This window comes from Aedes aegypti, chromosome 1, assembly GCF_002204515.2.
Source record: "Aedes aegypti strain LVP_AGWG chromosome 1, AaegL5.0 Primary Assembly, whole genome shotgun sequence".
Lineage (NCBI taxonomy): Eukaryota > Metazoa > Arthropoda > Insecta > Diptera > Culicidae > Aedes > Aedes aegypti.
Genome location: NC_035107.1, coordinates 77,795,396 through 77,812,177, shown reverse-complemented (window position 1 = coordinate 77,812,177; position 16,782 = coordinate 77,795,396). Strand labels below are relative to the sequence as shown.

At 36.6% G+C, this 16,782-nt stretch overlaps 1 protein-coding gene across 1 annotated transcript in view; it reads left to right on the top strand.

Moving 5' to 3' along the window:
• Positions 1-16,222, top strand: part of LOC5571213 — a 185,754-nt gene extending 169,532 nt beyond the window's left edge. The window contains exon 5 of the mRNA XM_021840310.1: positions 15,011-16,222. Coding sequence (XP_021696002.1) covers positions 15,011-15,081 — 71 coding nt within the window. The 3' untranslated portion in view covers positions 15,082-16,222. The remainder of the gene's footprint in view (positions 1-15,010) is intronic.
• The last annotated feature ends 560 nt before the right edge of the window (positions 16,223-16,782 follow it).

Below are 16,782 nucleotides of genomic sequence, written 5' to 3'. Positions count from 1 at the left end.
AAGAAGCTTTTTTGAGATGTATCGTCTGGATGTCTTGGAAGGTTTATAGTACAAGACACGTGTGCCTTTCATTTAAGCTCAACGGAACTGAGATCGGTCAAAACACTGATTTTTTGCGAGCTGTTTGAATTTTCGGGTCGATGACGACCCTGAGTCACAATTTGTAACTTTTTGTTGGGGGCTGGGGAAGGTTAACAAACTATTAAGTGAAAAACAAAATCTAAAGAGAAACGAAGTAATAAATAAAGCAGAAAGTATTGTGAGTACAAACATTAAAAAAAATATATAAAATAATAAATAAAACAAGTAGAAGGATTACGAAGTTAATGGGAAAAATAGTCCTAAAGTAGACTTAGAAATTAAATTTGGAAGTCAACTTAAAATGAAATAAGTAATGGGCTAAAAATTTACTTGAAAATCATTAATGACAACATAACATTGTTTTGCACTCTGAAATACTCGAAATTTTGTGAAATATTTATTATGGAAGTTGTCGATCTTTGAAATACAAATCAGTTGAAATGAAAACAAATAAAAATTGGAATAAAAATATTGAGATATGATATTTTTAATAGAATAAAGACACGAATAAGAAACAATGCAGAGCAATTGTGATCATTGAAATAAATAGCCGAGTGGTTCGAGTCCGTGGCTACAAAGCAAAGCCATGCTGGAGGTGTCTGGGTTCGATTCCTGGTTGATCTCGGATCTCTTCGAAATGGAAATTTCCTTGACTTCTCTGAACATAGAGTATCATCGTACCTGCCACACAATATACGAATGCGAAAATGGCAACTTTGGCAAAGAAAGCTCTCAGCTAATAACTTAAGGAGTGCTCATAAGAACACTAAGCTGAGAAGCAGGCTCTGTCCTAGTGAGGACGTTAATGCCAAGAAGAAGAAGAAGAAGAAGAAGAAGACAACAAAATTGGAACAAAAAATGGAATAATAGACTAAGTAGAGATTAAATTGAAAATGGAATAAAAAATTAATTCAGACACACGACAAAATATTAATAGAAAGCGAGATGTAATGTAAAGTATTAATGTAGTGAAAAAGAAAGAATGAATCGAGCACAATAATAAAAAACTTAAAAAGAAAAATAATTACACTGCACACCTGCGAAGTTTGTAGACCATCTTGAGATCATTTTGAGAGATATCAATCTACATTACACATGAATCTGAAAACGAGCTAAAAAATTAACACAAATTCATATGAATGTCCTTTAAAATATAAAAAAAAAAGCAAGTTACTCTTAAACCTTAGAGTTTTTTTTAATAAACTTGTGAATAACTGGTGCTTGAATATAAATAAACAAAACAAGGCTGTTCTTTCAATAAATAAATAGGAAATGGAACATACCATTGCTTTAAAGTTGAAATCAGAAATTGAAACACGAATTAATTTGTTAACATGACAGAATGGAACATAAACAACAGGGAAAGGAAATAAGTAATAAAGAGATTGAGCAACCAAATGAAAAAAAAAGCTATCGATGCAGATAGAATTTCAAACAGTATTAACAAGTGGACTGTAAAATATGTCAATAAATGCAATGGAAATGGATGGGGGAATTGAAATTGAATGAGGGATGGAATTGGGAAATAAATGAGAAATGTAACATGAAAAAGAATGTTACACGGACTGAGCAATTGAATTGAAAATTAAATAAGAAATCTAATGGGAAATAGAGTGGTCAATGCACTAGGACATTGAACAGAAAATGAAGTCAGCGAAAAATTCGGAAATAAATTGAGCAATGCAATGTGAAGAAGAATGAAAAATACTATTGAAAATTCAATCAGAATAGAATATTAAATGAGGAACAAAGAAAGTAATAGGATAGTACATAAAACGAGAAATTGAATGGAAAGAAATGTAACAAGATAAGTTAATGAAGGAGTAAGGAATTAAAGTTGAAAGGAAAATGTAATGAAACTTTAAGGCGAAGTAGGCCGTCATTGAAATTTGTACGCGTCTTTGATGAATGTTGTTAATTCATCTCACGAATTCAAATCAAAGAAAATCAGTTGGTTTTGCACTGACACAGCTGAAAAACTATCAGCATACTTTAAGCATGTTAGCGCGTACAGTGATACTTTTTCAAGTCAATATGAACTATCAAGATTTAGTTTTATCACTTTGAAATGCAAGCTGAAAAGTTATCATTGTTGCCAAAACGAATGACGGGCTACTTAGCCTTAAATTGAAAGATGTACTGAAAAGAAGCATATGAATGTGGAAATGGAAAGGGGAAACAAATTGGGTAGTTCATGTGGATACAAATAGGAAATGGAAAAGGAAATGAAATGAGAAGTTAAAAGGGAAACGAAATGAGAAAGAGAATGGGTAATCGAGAATTTAAATTAGAAATAATTTGGAAAATGAAAGGGGAAATGTAATTAATAATGAAATGGGGTATCGAATGAGAACTGGAATAGGAAATTGACTAAAAACGTTATTGTAAATGGAAAAAGATACGGAAAATGAAAGAGATTTGGGAATAAAATAGTGGACAGTTTGGGAATGCAATGACAAGAAGATTAAGAAAATAATTGAAAGCAAATGAAAATTGCAGTAGAGTATAGAATCAGCAAAGAATTCACAAATAAATGGATCGTTGGAAATCGAATGAGAAATGGGAAGGCTAATAAATAGAAAAGTTGAAAAAGAATGAGAATAGGAAATGAAATGAGAAATCAGAAGATAAATAAATTAGTACATAAGACGAGAAATAAAATGACAAATTGATTGATTGATTGACTTTTTATTAAGGGAAAATTCAGCCCGAGGCTGGTTCATCCCCGCAATTTGACAAATTGAATAAGAAATGGAACGGAATATCGAATGAGAAATGGAATCAAAAAATGGAATGGGAAGAAAAACGCGAAATTGAATTGGAAATAGAATGAGAAATGGAAAAGGGGGAAAAATCGATTGTGACTAAGAAGATAAAAAAACGATTTTTTTTCCTCATCTGTAGAGCCTTTTAACCACTGCTTCCATTATTTAGGAATATTGTGGTATGACCCATATTTTATTGGTGTTCATCAAACACCCTTTCACAATTGAGATGTGATAGACATTGGTTGATGTATCACACTGTCCCAACTGGGCACAACTTGTTTTATAAAGTCTATTATCCTATTAGGACTACCTTGCCAAATTTCCAAGGGCTCTAATAACCCTTTTCCAAATGCTAACATTCTTTGATTAAGCAACGCTCCGCAGTTGCAGAGTAAATGCTCAGCAGTTTTGTTTTCAGCTTGACAAAAACGACACTCAGAGGATTGTATTTTTCCTATCTTTTTAAGATGATACCTACTTGGGCAGTGGCCGGTCATCAGGCCAGTTATTACCCTAAGATTTCTTTTATTAAGATTCAGTATAGCCCGGGCTTTAGCTAGACTGGGTTTTATGAATCTTTTCGCTTACTTGGATGTATCCGTGGCGTTCCAATTGGATTCAACCATGGACATTTCCCAATTTTTCAGTTTCATCCTGAGAGTGCACTCAGGAACACCACAGAACGTTTCAGGGCCGACAGTAGAAGCATTAACCTAAGAATGCTAATGTCGCTGCTGTTCGTGTGACCAACATCTAGTTTGCTGCAATGTGACAGCGTGAGTACCGGGCTTCAAAGTGTCAAAAGCCAAAACAAAACATTCTCTGTTGCGTGGGATCGATCAATCAATCAAAAATAACAATTAAAGGTAATAATTCGTTAAATCAATTTTGTGACAACAGCGCCACTAGCGTTCTAATACTAATATTTCTATTGGGCCGACAAAGCTCGAAGCTGCACCCCGTCTTGCTAGATTGTCGGCGATTTCATTCCCCTCAATTCCACAATGGTCGGACACCCAGTACAATGTAACTTCGTTCCTACTGGCCAATTGCTTCAGAGAAAGAATGCATTCCCACACTAACTTTGATCTACATGTGAATGCCTTTAGAGCATTCAAAGCTGCTTGACTGTCCGAGAAAATACAGATCTTTGCAAACCCCTATAGTTTCTTTTGAGACAAACATTTGTACAGTCAATGATGGCTTGTATTTCAGCTTGGAACACAGTGGGACTGCGCCCCATAGCGATTACCTGGCTGATACCAGTGCCGAAAACTCCAGCTCCAGTATTGTCGCCCATCTTTGACCCGTCGGTATGAAATACAATAGAACCTGGACGTAAACTTGGCCCACCAGTATAGCGGCTTGGTTTAACCACTTTAAAGGGAACATCATAGTTGGTCTTCGTTGTCATCTAATCTTCTATTGTTTTCATAACTGAATTTAAATTGAATTCCTTGATGATCTTCATGTGACTGTGAATTGATGCAAAGGCATCCAAGGCAACCGATGGTGTAATTTTCATTGCCCCTGTCATTGATATACAAGCATATCTTTGCAACTTAGCCAGCTTCTTCTGAGCGGTTACCTCATTTGTCTTGGGCCACCATACCAGTGAAGCATAACTAATTTTTTGTTGGACTATTGCTGAATAAATCCAGTTTACCATATTAGGTGGCAGTCCCCAAGTTTTTCCTAGGTCTTTATTGCAGACCCATAGGACATTGGTACCCTTACTTATGACCTTGCTCAAATGAGAGTTCCAGTTCTATTTCTTATCCAAAGTAACCCCAAGGTGTTTAACTTCTTCCGAAAATTGAATTTGAACTCCATTCAAAGAAGGCTGTATAAGCTTTACCTTTTTCCTTCTGGTAAAAGGCACGATAATAGTTTTTGAAGGGTTTACGTTTAACCCCTCTTTCCTACACCATTTGAGAGTTAAGTTTAACGCAGTTTGCAACCGATCGGAAATCGTGTTATCAAACTTTCCACGAACCAAGATGGCCACATCGTCGGCATATCCACAATTACCTCAAAACCTTGATCTATTAAATTTCTAAGGAGTTTGTCTACTACAAGAGACCACAGTAAGGGCGATAACACTCCTCCTTGAGGACATCCCTTCGTAGATCTTATAGATATTTGTGCATCTCCTAGATCAGCATTAATTGTGCAATCCTTGAGCATAGTCATAACCCGTTCGATAACACTTTTATCCAAGCCCCTTGCTTCCATGGCTGAACTCATAGAGCTATAGGATGCATTATCGAATGCTCCTTCAATATCGAGAAAAGCAACCAAGGCTATTTCTTTGGCTGCAAGAGATTTCTCGATTTTATTTACCAGCGACTGCAGCGCCGTAATGGTAGATTTACCTGATTGATACGCAAATTGGTATTTACAAAGAGGCATTTCTATTAAACTTGTTGACTTGATGAAGTCATCAATTATTTTTTTCCATTGTCTTTAAAAGAACAGAGGAAAGGCTTATAGGTCTAAAGGCTTTGGAAGTTGTTTTATCCTTTCTTCCAGCTTTTGGAATGAAAACAACTCGAACCTTTTGCCACGCTTTTGGAATATATGAAAGCGCAACACTTGCTTTGAATATTTCGATTAAGAGCGGACAAAGCGTCTCTTTTCCTTGTTGCAGTAAGCCTGGGAAAATATCATCTTTCCCGGCAGATTTGAAAGGCTGAAAAGAACTCAATGCCCATTCTACCCTCGAAGGCGTGAAGATTTCACAAGCTTTCTGATAGGCATTTATCGACCATAAATGCCTTGCCTTATCTGAGACCTGTTCTTCATCCGAATATGGGATCGATTCAGGTAAATGAGTTCTCATCATTACTTCCAGTGTTTCAGAAGAGTCAACAGAATAACTGCCGTTTTCTTTTTTAAGGCTACCTTGACCATTTGAATGGTCTTTTGAAAGGACTTTCTGTAGCCTTGCAGCTGCAGAAGCGTTGTTGATGCTTTCACATACCCGTCTCCAGTCCTTACGTTTGGCGTGCCTTAGTTCTCTGTTGTATTCTGTTAGGGCTTTTTTGTATTGAACCCCATTTGAAGTGATCTTTGCGCCTGGATTTCTTCCTCAATCCTGCCAGCTTGTCATTCCACCAAGGCACATCCCTGTTAGATGACCTTTGTTGAATAGGACAGCTAGCATGATAAGATGAGACCATTTGGTCAATGATCCCATTAGAGGCATTTTCCAGTTGTGAAACAGTCGTGAACTGTTCACCGTTATACGAATTCTTATTCTTTAAATGAAAACAATAGAGATCCCAATTGGTTTTCTTTGGGTTTCTAAAGCTTTCTGTTATTCCTGATCCAGCTTTAAAATTGAACCGGATTTGTTTATGATCTGACAATGATTCTTCATCAGAAACATGCCAGTTCACAATCTTCTCCGATAGCAGGTCGCTACAGATCGTGATATCAAGAACCTCTTGTCGGATAGAGTTTACGAAAGTAGGAGAATCCCCTCTATTACATACGTCTATGTTGTTAGACGACATGTAGCTTAAAAGATCTTTTCCTCTTCTATTAATATCAGTACTAATATTGTGTGATGGGCATTTGCATCGCACCCTATTATAAATTGGGCCTTTTTTACAGTAATTTACAAAGTTCACAACCGAAGATGGAGGTACGTCTTCAACGTCTCCGGGAAAGTAAGCAGAAGCAATGCATACCTCCGTTTTCCCCCGAGTTGTCGGCACCTCCATCTTAATCGCAACGTTGTCTCTTGATATAAATTCTGTGATTGGAACATATTTTGTGTCCCTGTTCAGGTTTGAACTGACTGTCATCGTACAGAACTTTACAATTTCTTGAAGGGCAGCCAAGTACCCTACCATTATTTTCCCAGGGCTCTTGAATTAGTCCTACGCAGAGGCGCGTCCACGTTTGAAACCATGGGTAGGACAAACGTTGGCAAATATATTGTGCACAGTGAAGCTAAGTAAAATGATAACCCTATGATTCCCTAAACTGAAAATTAAGAGGCTCAAAAGCAAAGGGTACCAGTCGTTTGCACAAAACCAAGAAAGCTTTCTGTGTTAACAGGGCTGCGACTGAGTACCTTAAAAATTGTATATTAAAGACCTGTTAACTGAGAATAAAAAACCTAAAAGGAATCAAGAAGAGGCTGAAAAGAGACTATCAGGAAGCAAGAAAACGAAACCTAAAAGAAGCCATGAAACAAGAGTTTGATTTTGATCTAAGACTTTTTTTTGAGAAATCCTTGTGATATTACGACAAGTTTTACTGCTCATATTATTGTGTGTGTATTTTAATGGTGTACATTTTGCTATTATTTCCCTAGGAATATTCCTAGGGAATTTCTCCAAGAACTTTGCTTAGGATGCCTCGAGAATTCAGCCTGGATTTTGTCAAGGAATACCACATAAATGGTGTTTCTCCAAAGATTGATTCTGAAATCATAAAAGTTCTTTGAGAATTCTTTCAAGAAAGTCCTAATTCCTTCAATATTTTATCCATTGATTCATCCATAGATTTTCCTGGTACACTCTTCAAGATTCCTAGTCAGTGAATCTTCTAAAATTCAATCAATAACTTCTCCAGAATGCCTTCACAACTTTCTAATTGTCTCTTTATTTTTAGCGATCTTTTTTATATTTAGAAATTCTCCCAGGAATGTCTTTAGGGAAACGCCAAGATTTTTTTTTTCAAAAGAATAAATCTATAAGGTTTTTTTTGAAAAAAATCCTTAAGCTACCTCTGATCAAATCTATATAAGTTTCAAAGTCATCCTTAATGGAACTCCTGGACTTACAAGGAAGTTTTGGAAGATTTCATCCATAATTTGTTGAGATAATCGAAAAAAAAAACAATCGAATCTCGAGATAGTATTTCGCAGGATTTTCTAAAGGAATTTCTCGAAAATCATTGGGCAGAATCTCGAAAGAAATTGTGCAGGAATTTTTTTTTAGGCACTCTGTGCTCGTGGCCACTACTGTGCCGGAATCAGTTGATCTGTAGCTTCTTCTTTATCGATACAGATCTATTTTCAACTTATCTATATTTACATCTTACTTTCACTCTCTCCTACTCTTTTACTCTCACACCGAGCAGGTAGGAGAGAGCTCTGCTATTAGTGAGGCTAGCTGCCTGCGAAGAGGGTCAGTTTGTCTCAGTCACCATCTGATACTGACGGAGGATGGATGTGCTCCCCAAAGCACGGTCCTCCGTGAGGCATCTTCTGGTGGCTGGATGGGGTTTTTGTGGAGGGGCTGGGAATCGAACCCATGACCTTCCGCTTATGAAGCGGAAACGTAACCTCAAGGCTACATACTCCCTTAAGTGCAGGAATGATTAGAGGACTTATTGCGAAAGTTGCTGTAGCATCAACTTGTGTGAAAACTCAAATAGACTTTTGAAGCTTGCATGGGAATGTTTTGTGAAGCATGTTAAGGAATATTTGGAAAAACTGCAGGGATAATATTTAGATTGAATGCTGGAGAATAATTGGATGAAATGCTAGAGAAAACCCTAGAAAAGAATGCTTCAAGGAATTCCACTCTGGCAGTTCAATAGGAATTATTCTGAAAATCGTAAAAGTTCAGCAATGCTTTGATAGATTATATCGCATGTTCAGAAATCGCTAGCACCACCACACCCGTACTTTGTATAACACGATGAGACTGGTCTTAGATTAGTTTATAACCTCTTCCAAAAATTATTCAAGAGTCTTCTTATAACTATCTATGGATGTTTCAAAAACTTCTTATGAATTACTTCCAGGAATGCTCACAGAAATTTGTCCCAGAACATATATAGGGTTGGTTGTTGATATTTTTAAGTAACTATCCATTGATTCATTCAGAAATGCCATAGAGGATTGCTACATTAGTTTTTCTAACGATTTAAAAGTTTCTTGTTACAAATTTTACTTTTAGTTTCCCAAGATTTTCACGATAGATATTATCAATCGTTCTTCACACGAGCCAGAATTTTTTGGGGGTCATGCACAAACCACTTCACAAGGCATGAGAAACTATGAAAAACCTTATCGTGCCTTCCATTCTCCATAAGAATAAGTACGACGTTGATCGAGTTTGTATGTATATTGAACAGATGATAAATAGTTCAATTCAATTTTCAAGATTTCTACTGATCTCGTTTTTGTTGAATCGTAGTGAGTAGGACAATCCTTTGACTGTCCTACCCAGGTTTTTATGTGCGTAGTACATGTCCTACCTGTTCTACCCACTTCCCGCGCCACTGGTTCCACGTCTATATTTTCTTTCGTGAATCTTCTACTGAGCACTGCTGAGGCACCCTTCGCATGATGAAGATTCACCTGAATGATGTTTATGAGATTCAAATTGAACATTTATTAGATTAATCGCATAAAACTTACCTTCTCATTTAGGGCACTCTATTCCCGTTGTTGGAGACGGCACTGAACCAACGACTTTTGATTGATCGTACTGGGCTTACCACTCTTGGCTTTTTTGTTACCCTGGGGATTTGACTGCCCTTGGATATTTGAACCACCATGCCCAGTACTATCATCTGCTCCCTGGGAATTAACTTTTTTGGTGGCTCTTCCGAAATTAGTTAATTCCTTGCCAAGCCCACTTGTCCCTGGAATTGTTGGATCTTGTTGGACTGTAATGGAAGCCATAACCACGTCTTCTGGGATATCAATGGGGTTTTGATCGGCAGTATTTGGTTGAATAGGGCGTTTCTTTTTCATGAGAATCTGCCCATATCTATAATTTAACACAAACTGCCTTTCAGACAGCTTACACAAAGAAGAATCATCAACAGTAAGTACAAGCTCAACATGTTCTCCTTTAAGGTGGCGCCGAAGAATCCTCCACGCATCAGTGCAGAGGTTTTCGTTCTGGCTTTCAATGAGTGGTAGTATCATTTCATTGCTGTACTTGGCACTCCACGTGAGAAAGGTGACCAGCTCTTCGGGACGTGGGATTTTATCTTAGTCCACTACTACTAAGTCAGCTCCTTCCCATAGTGTTAAACTACAGAACTTGTGCTTCACCCAATCAACTGTGTGTTTGTCCTGACATGTGAGCACTAAATACCCAGGCCGGAATCGACAGCAAGTAAGTTTAGGCTCGAACAGTTCCCGGCGTTGCTGAACAACGGCCAGCAAAAGAGCTTCTTGAACTACATGTTGCTGGTTAGTTGACAGCTCAATTGCAGGATAATTCTTGGGCATGATACCTAGCCTTACCCTGCTGGAAATTTCACTGTACGATGGCGCTGGGAGGACATCTCGTACCCTATTGCGCATTGTTTTTGGTTCACGTGAGTACACAGAGTTTACAGAGTCCCTGGCAATTACCCCCACATTCCTATCGACTGGTAGGATGTAGATGGGGTGCGTACATCAATGAGGGAATCACTTTGAAGCCCATCCTCAAAATTCTCATCTTTGGTTGCCATAATGCACAATGTTCAAAAATTTATGTCAGACACTTTAAACTGCTCGAATATTCCCCTCAGTCTTGTATCGTATCACTGCTTTGTATAGCACACACTTCTATGAGCTGAAAATCCGATCTCACTAATAGTACAGCTGAACACTATCACACTGTGAGAACTCATTGCAGCACACAATAGCCTGGCTTTCTATAGCACAATGAATGCGATATTTGTTCGCAAATAGGAGTTGAAATCTTTATGGGGATAATTTGACGTTTCCTTGATTAATTTGCTCAGAATTTCATGGAATGGCCGTAGAAAATTCCGCGAGTAACACTTTTCACCACTTTTTGTAGCCTTATGGCTTAAATTACACCGGATTTATCTTTTATTCCTCAGAGCAAATTCTATCGCGAGCTTCTGGTGCTCAGGCACTCACTACACTCTCACTACAATCTTATTTTAATATGGTTTTTACATTACCATAACAAGGAATTCCTCTTTTGTAACAATGGTATAAACAATCTAATTCCAGCTTCATTTTTGCAAAATTTACAAGTAGAAAGTAGGTGTTGTGAAGCATTGCATTTGCCACCGAAAAGTGAATCCTGTAGGAGACTGTAATAGAAGCCTAAGGTAACTTTTTTTTTACTTACACGTTAATACTTCCAGTGGGCATTTATGCCCTTTGAAGGAAGCACCACACTAGACAACTAAAAACCGAATTTAGTACTTTACCATTTAATTCCACTACAGTTTGTATCTGTATCTGTTAAAGGATACAAACTCTAGTGGAATTAAATGGTACAGTACTGCATTCGGGTTTTTATCTAATTAAAGGTATTCCAGCTCGAAGATTTATTATTATTGTAAATGGAAAAGGGGATGAAAAAGGGAAGTTGAAACGTAAATTTATTGGGAAATAAAATAGGAAAAATAGAAGGAATTGAAAATGGAATTAGAAATAAAATTAAAAGTGGATTGGAAAATGAAAGGGGGAAAGTAATTGAGAATGGAATGGAATAAAGAATGAGAACTGGAATAGGAAATGGACTGAAAATGGAATGGTTAATAAAACCTGCTACGGAACATAAAGGGGAGTTGGAATTAAAACGGGAAATAGTTTTGTAATGGAATGGAAAGTAGAATATGGAAAATAATTTGAAAAGAAATTATAAATGAAGTAGGGAATACAATCAGTAAAGTGTTCGAAAACGAGCTGGGTAATACAATGGGAAATATCATTGGAAATTGAAAACTGAAATTAAAATGAAGAATTGGAAATGGAATGAGAAATGGAAGGAAAGCAAATTGTGAAATTGAATGTGGATAGAAATAGGAAATGTAATGAGAACAGAATACGGAAATATAATGGAAAGTTAAAAGGGAAACGAAATAGTTTATATAGTGAAAAATTAAACAAGAAAAATAAAAATTAAATCGATTCGGAAACATGAAAGGAAATGCGGTTGAAAATGAAATATAATAGAGAATAAAAACTGGAATAGAAATTGACTAAAAATGTAATGTTATATGAAAAACAACGAAATATAAAAGAAAATATGAACGATTGTACGACATTTCCCAGAATGACGTTCCCCAGAACGCCATTCCCCACAATGGGACATTCCCCAGAAAAACATTCCCCAGAATGGGACATTCCCCAGAAAAAAAATAACAAGAGAGTGTTAAACTCCATATAAATGGTAAATAGTTAATAGTGAATGCATTTTACTGGAAAATTCGAGGAAAACCATAATTTTCTTAGGAAAATGTTCTGTATTGTTTTTTTTTTATTTTAACGATAGGACATTCAGTTTGTTGCAGTCTTTCATTTATTCAATGGAGAATCTTTTAAGAAAAAATTCTAGAAATTAACCACTTATGAAAATTTGAACCGGTTGGAAGATTTTTATATTTTTTGACGATTTTCTCCCTACAAACTTCAAGCTCGTTAAGCCCCTCCTTAGAGTTGATGGATTCTGTTCAAATGTTTCCAGCATTTAAGTGTAGTCTGATTAATAGTGCACACAGACTACGATATTTTGTAGCTATTAAGTTTTGCTGTAAAAGGAAATTATCAAAAACAAAACAAATCCAAGATCCACTGTAATTGTGTTTCATTTAATCTACATAATTACGTAGACAATAAACCTAGGAAGAACAGCATATGTTCAAAAGAAGGGAAAATATGCCATGAAAGCCGAAAAACAAATTCCATTAATTTAATTTGTACATATAAGAAATATTACACTACACAAATCTCCCTTTGAAAGTACAATTAGAAAGAACAGTTAATTTTAAAAGAAGGAAGAATAACTATGAAAAAAAAAAAACAATAGCTTGGGTCAAGTTTGACCATAAAACATAGTATGGCATATGTAGGAACAGCTTATATTAAACGGTAGTGCTACTTTTCGTCGAATTTCAGTTCCCAGAATGCCAGTGCCCCCAAACAACCCATTTACCCGAATAGCCTAGTTTCCGAAAAGTTTTTAGCTCTTATAATTGTCATAACTTTTTTGTGTTTCAAGGTTTCAAGGTGATAACGAACCGGTCATCAAATATGCACACTTTTTCACTTGATTGGCGGTTTTTTCGAGTTTCACCATCATTGGCATTTTTGACAAGATGTATTTAGTTGAGGATGACGTTAAAATCTACATTATCTTCTTCTTTTAATTGCTTATCATTCATTCTAGTTCAGCACCCAGTCTTCAAAGACTATTCTTGCACCTGTTTGAACTGCATAACTTTTCTGGGAAACGGGTCATTCGGAGAGGTGGCATTCAGGGAAATGATATTCAGGGAAACGACAGTAGCACAATTATATTAAGTAAATGTAAAATTGTGAAAAAGCATTTTTCTCCTCAGATTTTGGTTGGGCCTGCCGATGAACCGCGTAGCCATTAAACCATCTCTTTCCCCCTTCGTGATTTTTTGACCGTACAAACGTTTTGAAAATTGTATGGGCCGTGGTCTTTGGCCAAACCATGAATGCCCAAGTGGTTTATGGACGGCCGCTTAGATGGTTTGCCTGAGAAAAAGGAAACAAACACTCGCCGTTCAAAAGGTTTTTTTTTAACTCAATTCCGATTTTATTCACTTGAGATCCATAATTGTGATTTTGGGTGAATTGATGTCTGTGTCCGGAATTCGAATCAATTCAGTAGAAACATTTTTTATCGACAAAAAAACTAAACCAATTTTTTTTCCACTCTTTACAAAAGTATAAAAACGATTCTGGGGAATGTCCTTTTCTGGGGAATGTCCCATTCTGGGGAATGGATTTCTGGGAAATGTCCCATTCTGGGGAATGGGTTTCTGGGGAACGTCATTCTGGGGAATGTCGTTCTGGGGTTTGACTTTCTGGGAAATGTCCTACAACCATATGAACTAATATGGGAAATAGTTTGAGAATGAAAAGAAAAGAAGAGAGAGAAGCATAATTTGAAAACAAATGATAAATGGAGAAGGGAATATCATCAGCATAGAATACGAAAATGAATTGGGCAATGCTTTGGGAATAGCATGGTTAATTGAATGAGCAATCAATATGACTAATGAAATCAAAGATTGAAAGGGAATGAGAAAAGAATAAAGAGAAATAGATTGGTACATAACTCGAAAATAAAGTGACAAATTGAATAAGAAATGGAACGGAATATGGAATGAGAAATGGGATTGAAAATGTATTACGAAATAGAATTGGAAAGCGAAATGGAACTGAAAATTAAATTGAAACATGTGATAGGAAGAAGAACGGGAATGTCAATCAAATAGTAGTTGAATATCAATCGAATGGCGATCGCATGGCAATCGAATAGCATTCAAATGGTAATCGAATGGAAATCGAGCAACAATCGAATGGCAATCAAATTTCAATAAATGTTCGATCGAATGACAATCGTATGGCAATCGAATGGCATTCGAATCGCAATCGAATGGTAGTCAAATGGCATACGAATGGCAATAGATTGGCAACAGAATGGCAATCGAATAGTTATCTATTGGCAATTGAATGACAGTCGAATAGCATACGAATGGCAACAGAATTGCATGTTAAAAGAATGACAAAAGAATGACAATCGAATGGTAATCGAATAGCAATCGAATAGTAATATATTGGCAATTGAATGGCAGTTGAATGACATATGAATGGCAATAAATTGGCAACCGAATGGCAATCGAATGGCAAACGAATGGCAATCGAATCACATTCGAATGGCAATCCAGGGGAAATCGAATGGCAATCGGACGACAATCGTATGGCATTTGAAAGGCAATCGAATTGCAATCGAATGACATGAGAGTGGCAATAGAAAAGCAATCGAATGGCAATGTAATTGCAATCTTATGGTAATTCAATGAGAATTGAATGTAAACTGAATGGCAAACAAATGGCAATCGAACGGCAGTCTAATGGCAACTGAATGGCAACCGAATGACAATCAAATAACAATCAAATGACAATGGAATGGCAAAGGACAGCAATCAAGTAGTAATTCAAGGAAAATCAAATTATAATGAATGATAATTGACTGGCAATCAAATGGCAATCGTATAACAAACATATGAGAATAGAATGGCAATCGAATGGTGATCTGGCAATAAAATTTATTTTTACTTCAAATTCATTCAACTTGTAATGCTCAATAATATAAGGATTGTGAAAAATAAAATTTTCTCAATAAGCGAGTTCTAAGTATTAAACGTACCCCTTTTTCCATTTTCTCTCATTCCAGTTATACCACTGCTAATCATCACCAGTTTGCTCAATTTGACTCCAATCCTGAATCCAACAGTACTGCTATAATGAAGGCAAATACACCGGAAGTGGGGGCCATTGGCTCCCGTTCGCTCCAACGTCGTCATTTCGGGCCATGGAAGTTGGTCTTTTCCCGAATCTACCCCACAAACATGGAAAGCACGCAACCTCGGAATTCCGACGACGACGACGACGCATCAGAATATAGCATTTTGGTGGAGTTCAATCGCACCCCTCTCCCAATCAAAGAGTGGTAACCGACATCATCCGTGATGCCGGAGGAAGCTGCTGCTAATTCAATTCAGCCGGAGAAAAGTTTGACATCACACGAACATACACACACGCATAGACAGAATTTTGCACTGACACAATCCTATTCATATGAGGGGGATTGCGCGAGTTTAACTTCGCTGAAATATCCGAAACGGAACCGCTGGGAAGGAACGTGAGTTTCTGTTCGGATACGTGATTTTCCCTCTTTTGTTAGCTAATTATTTGCATAATCATGTAAGGGGAAGGAGCTTTCCGGCAATAGTAATTTCATGCTTTAATTCGTTAACTGTTCGTTGAAATTTAGTTGATTATTGTGGGTTTGAATTTTGACAGAAGAAGTGAGAATTGAGTAATGGAAAAGTACAGAACCAGATAATCAAAATATAAGAGAATCATTGAAACAGAGAATAATAGAATCACAAGAATCAGAAGAATCAGAAGAATCTAAGAATCGAAAAATCCGAAGAATCAAAAGAATCAGAGAACCACAACGAATCATTAAATCATGAAATTAAAATAATTGATTCAATAACTTTTCTTCGTTTTCTTGGTTATACTAGTTATGTTCCGAAATTCAACGAAGTTGCTCTATAAATTTTCAGCACCACAAAATGATTGAAAATGAGAGAAAAAAAAAGAATAATCGACACAGCCAGACAGTATTATCCCGAGTTCAGCAGCGAAAGTTTTTAATAAAGTCGGCAGAGAAAATAAGCTTGATGTACAAAATAACAAATTGTAAATATTGATTCGTATCCTGTAGCACACAAACCATGAAGACGGGCAGGCCTCGAGCATTTGCACGCAAAACGTGTAGCGTTGTTGCTTGGAAAGTCCGAAAGAAAATTAAAAATATTGCAGAATAAAAAAAATCCTGACGCAAAGCTGGCTACACGGCACGAGTTTTAAACATAAATAGATACGTGTTTTACTTCTTGGGAAAATTCTCTCTCTTCTTCGGGGATGGTGTGCGTGTGTACGTACGAATGTTTCTTTATGATTGCAAAATCTGGCAAAGTTTTCCGTTTGCGAATGTGAGATGGTTGGAGATGTTCGACTTCGTTCCCGGAAAGAAACGCCTTGCACGACAAAGTTGACCAAACTTTCAGAGATTGACAAAGGTAAGTTGGATTTGTGTGGGAAAAAATGTAGGCTAAATTGAAATGATTCGCACTGCAAAGCATTATTGATGGGTGAAGAGGAAATATTTCAGCAGACTTAATAAAAAAATGAACTCCAAGACGAACAAAATATTCTGTAAACAAATTGCGTTTCCGACCAGTGGATTGCAACAAAGTTGTAACAGAATTTGTAAATCAGACAGCGCGTTTTTTCTAACAAAATGGTTAGTAGTTAAAACAACAAAAAATATAACAAAATTTCCTCTACACAAAACAAAATAAGTTATAATTTAAACAAAAATGTCACTCATAATGTTTCAAATTAAATAGAAATGTAACTAATTTTGTTATTGTT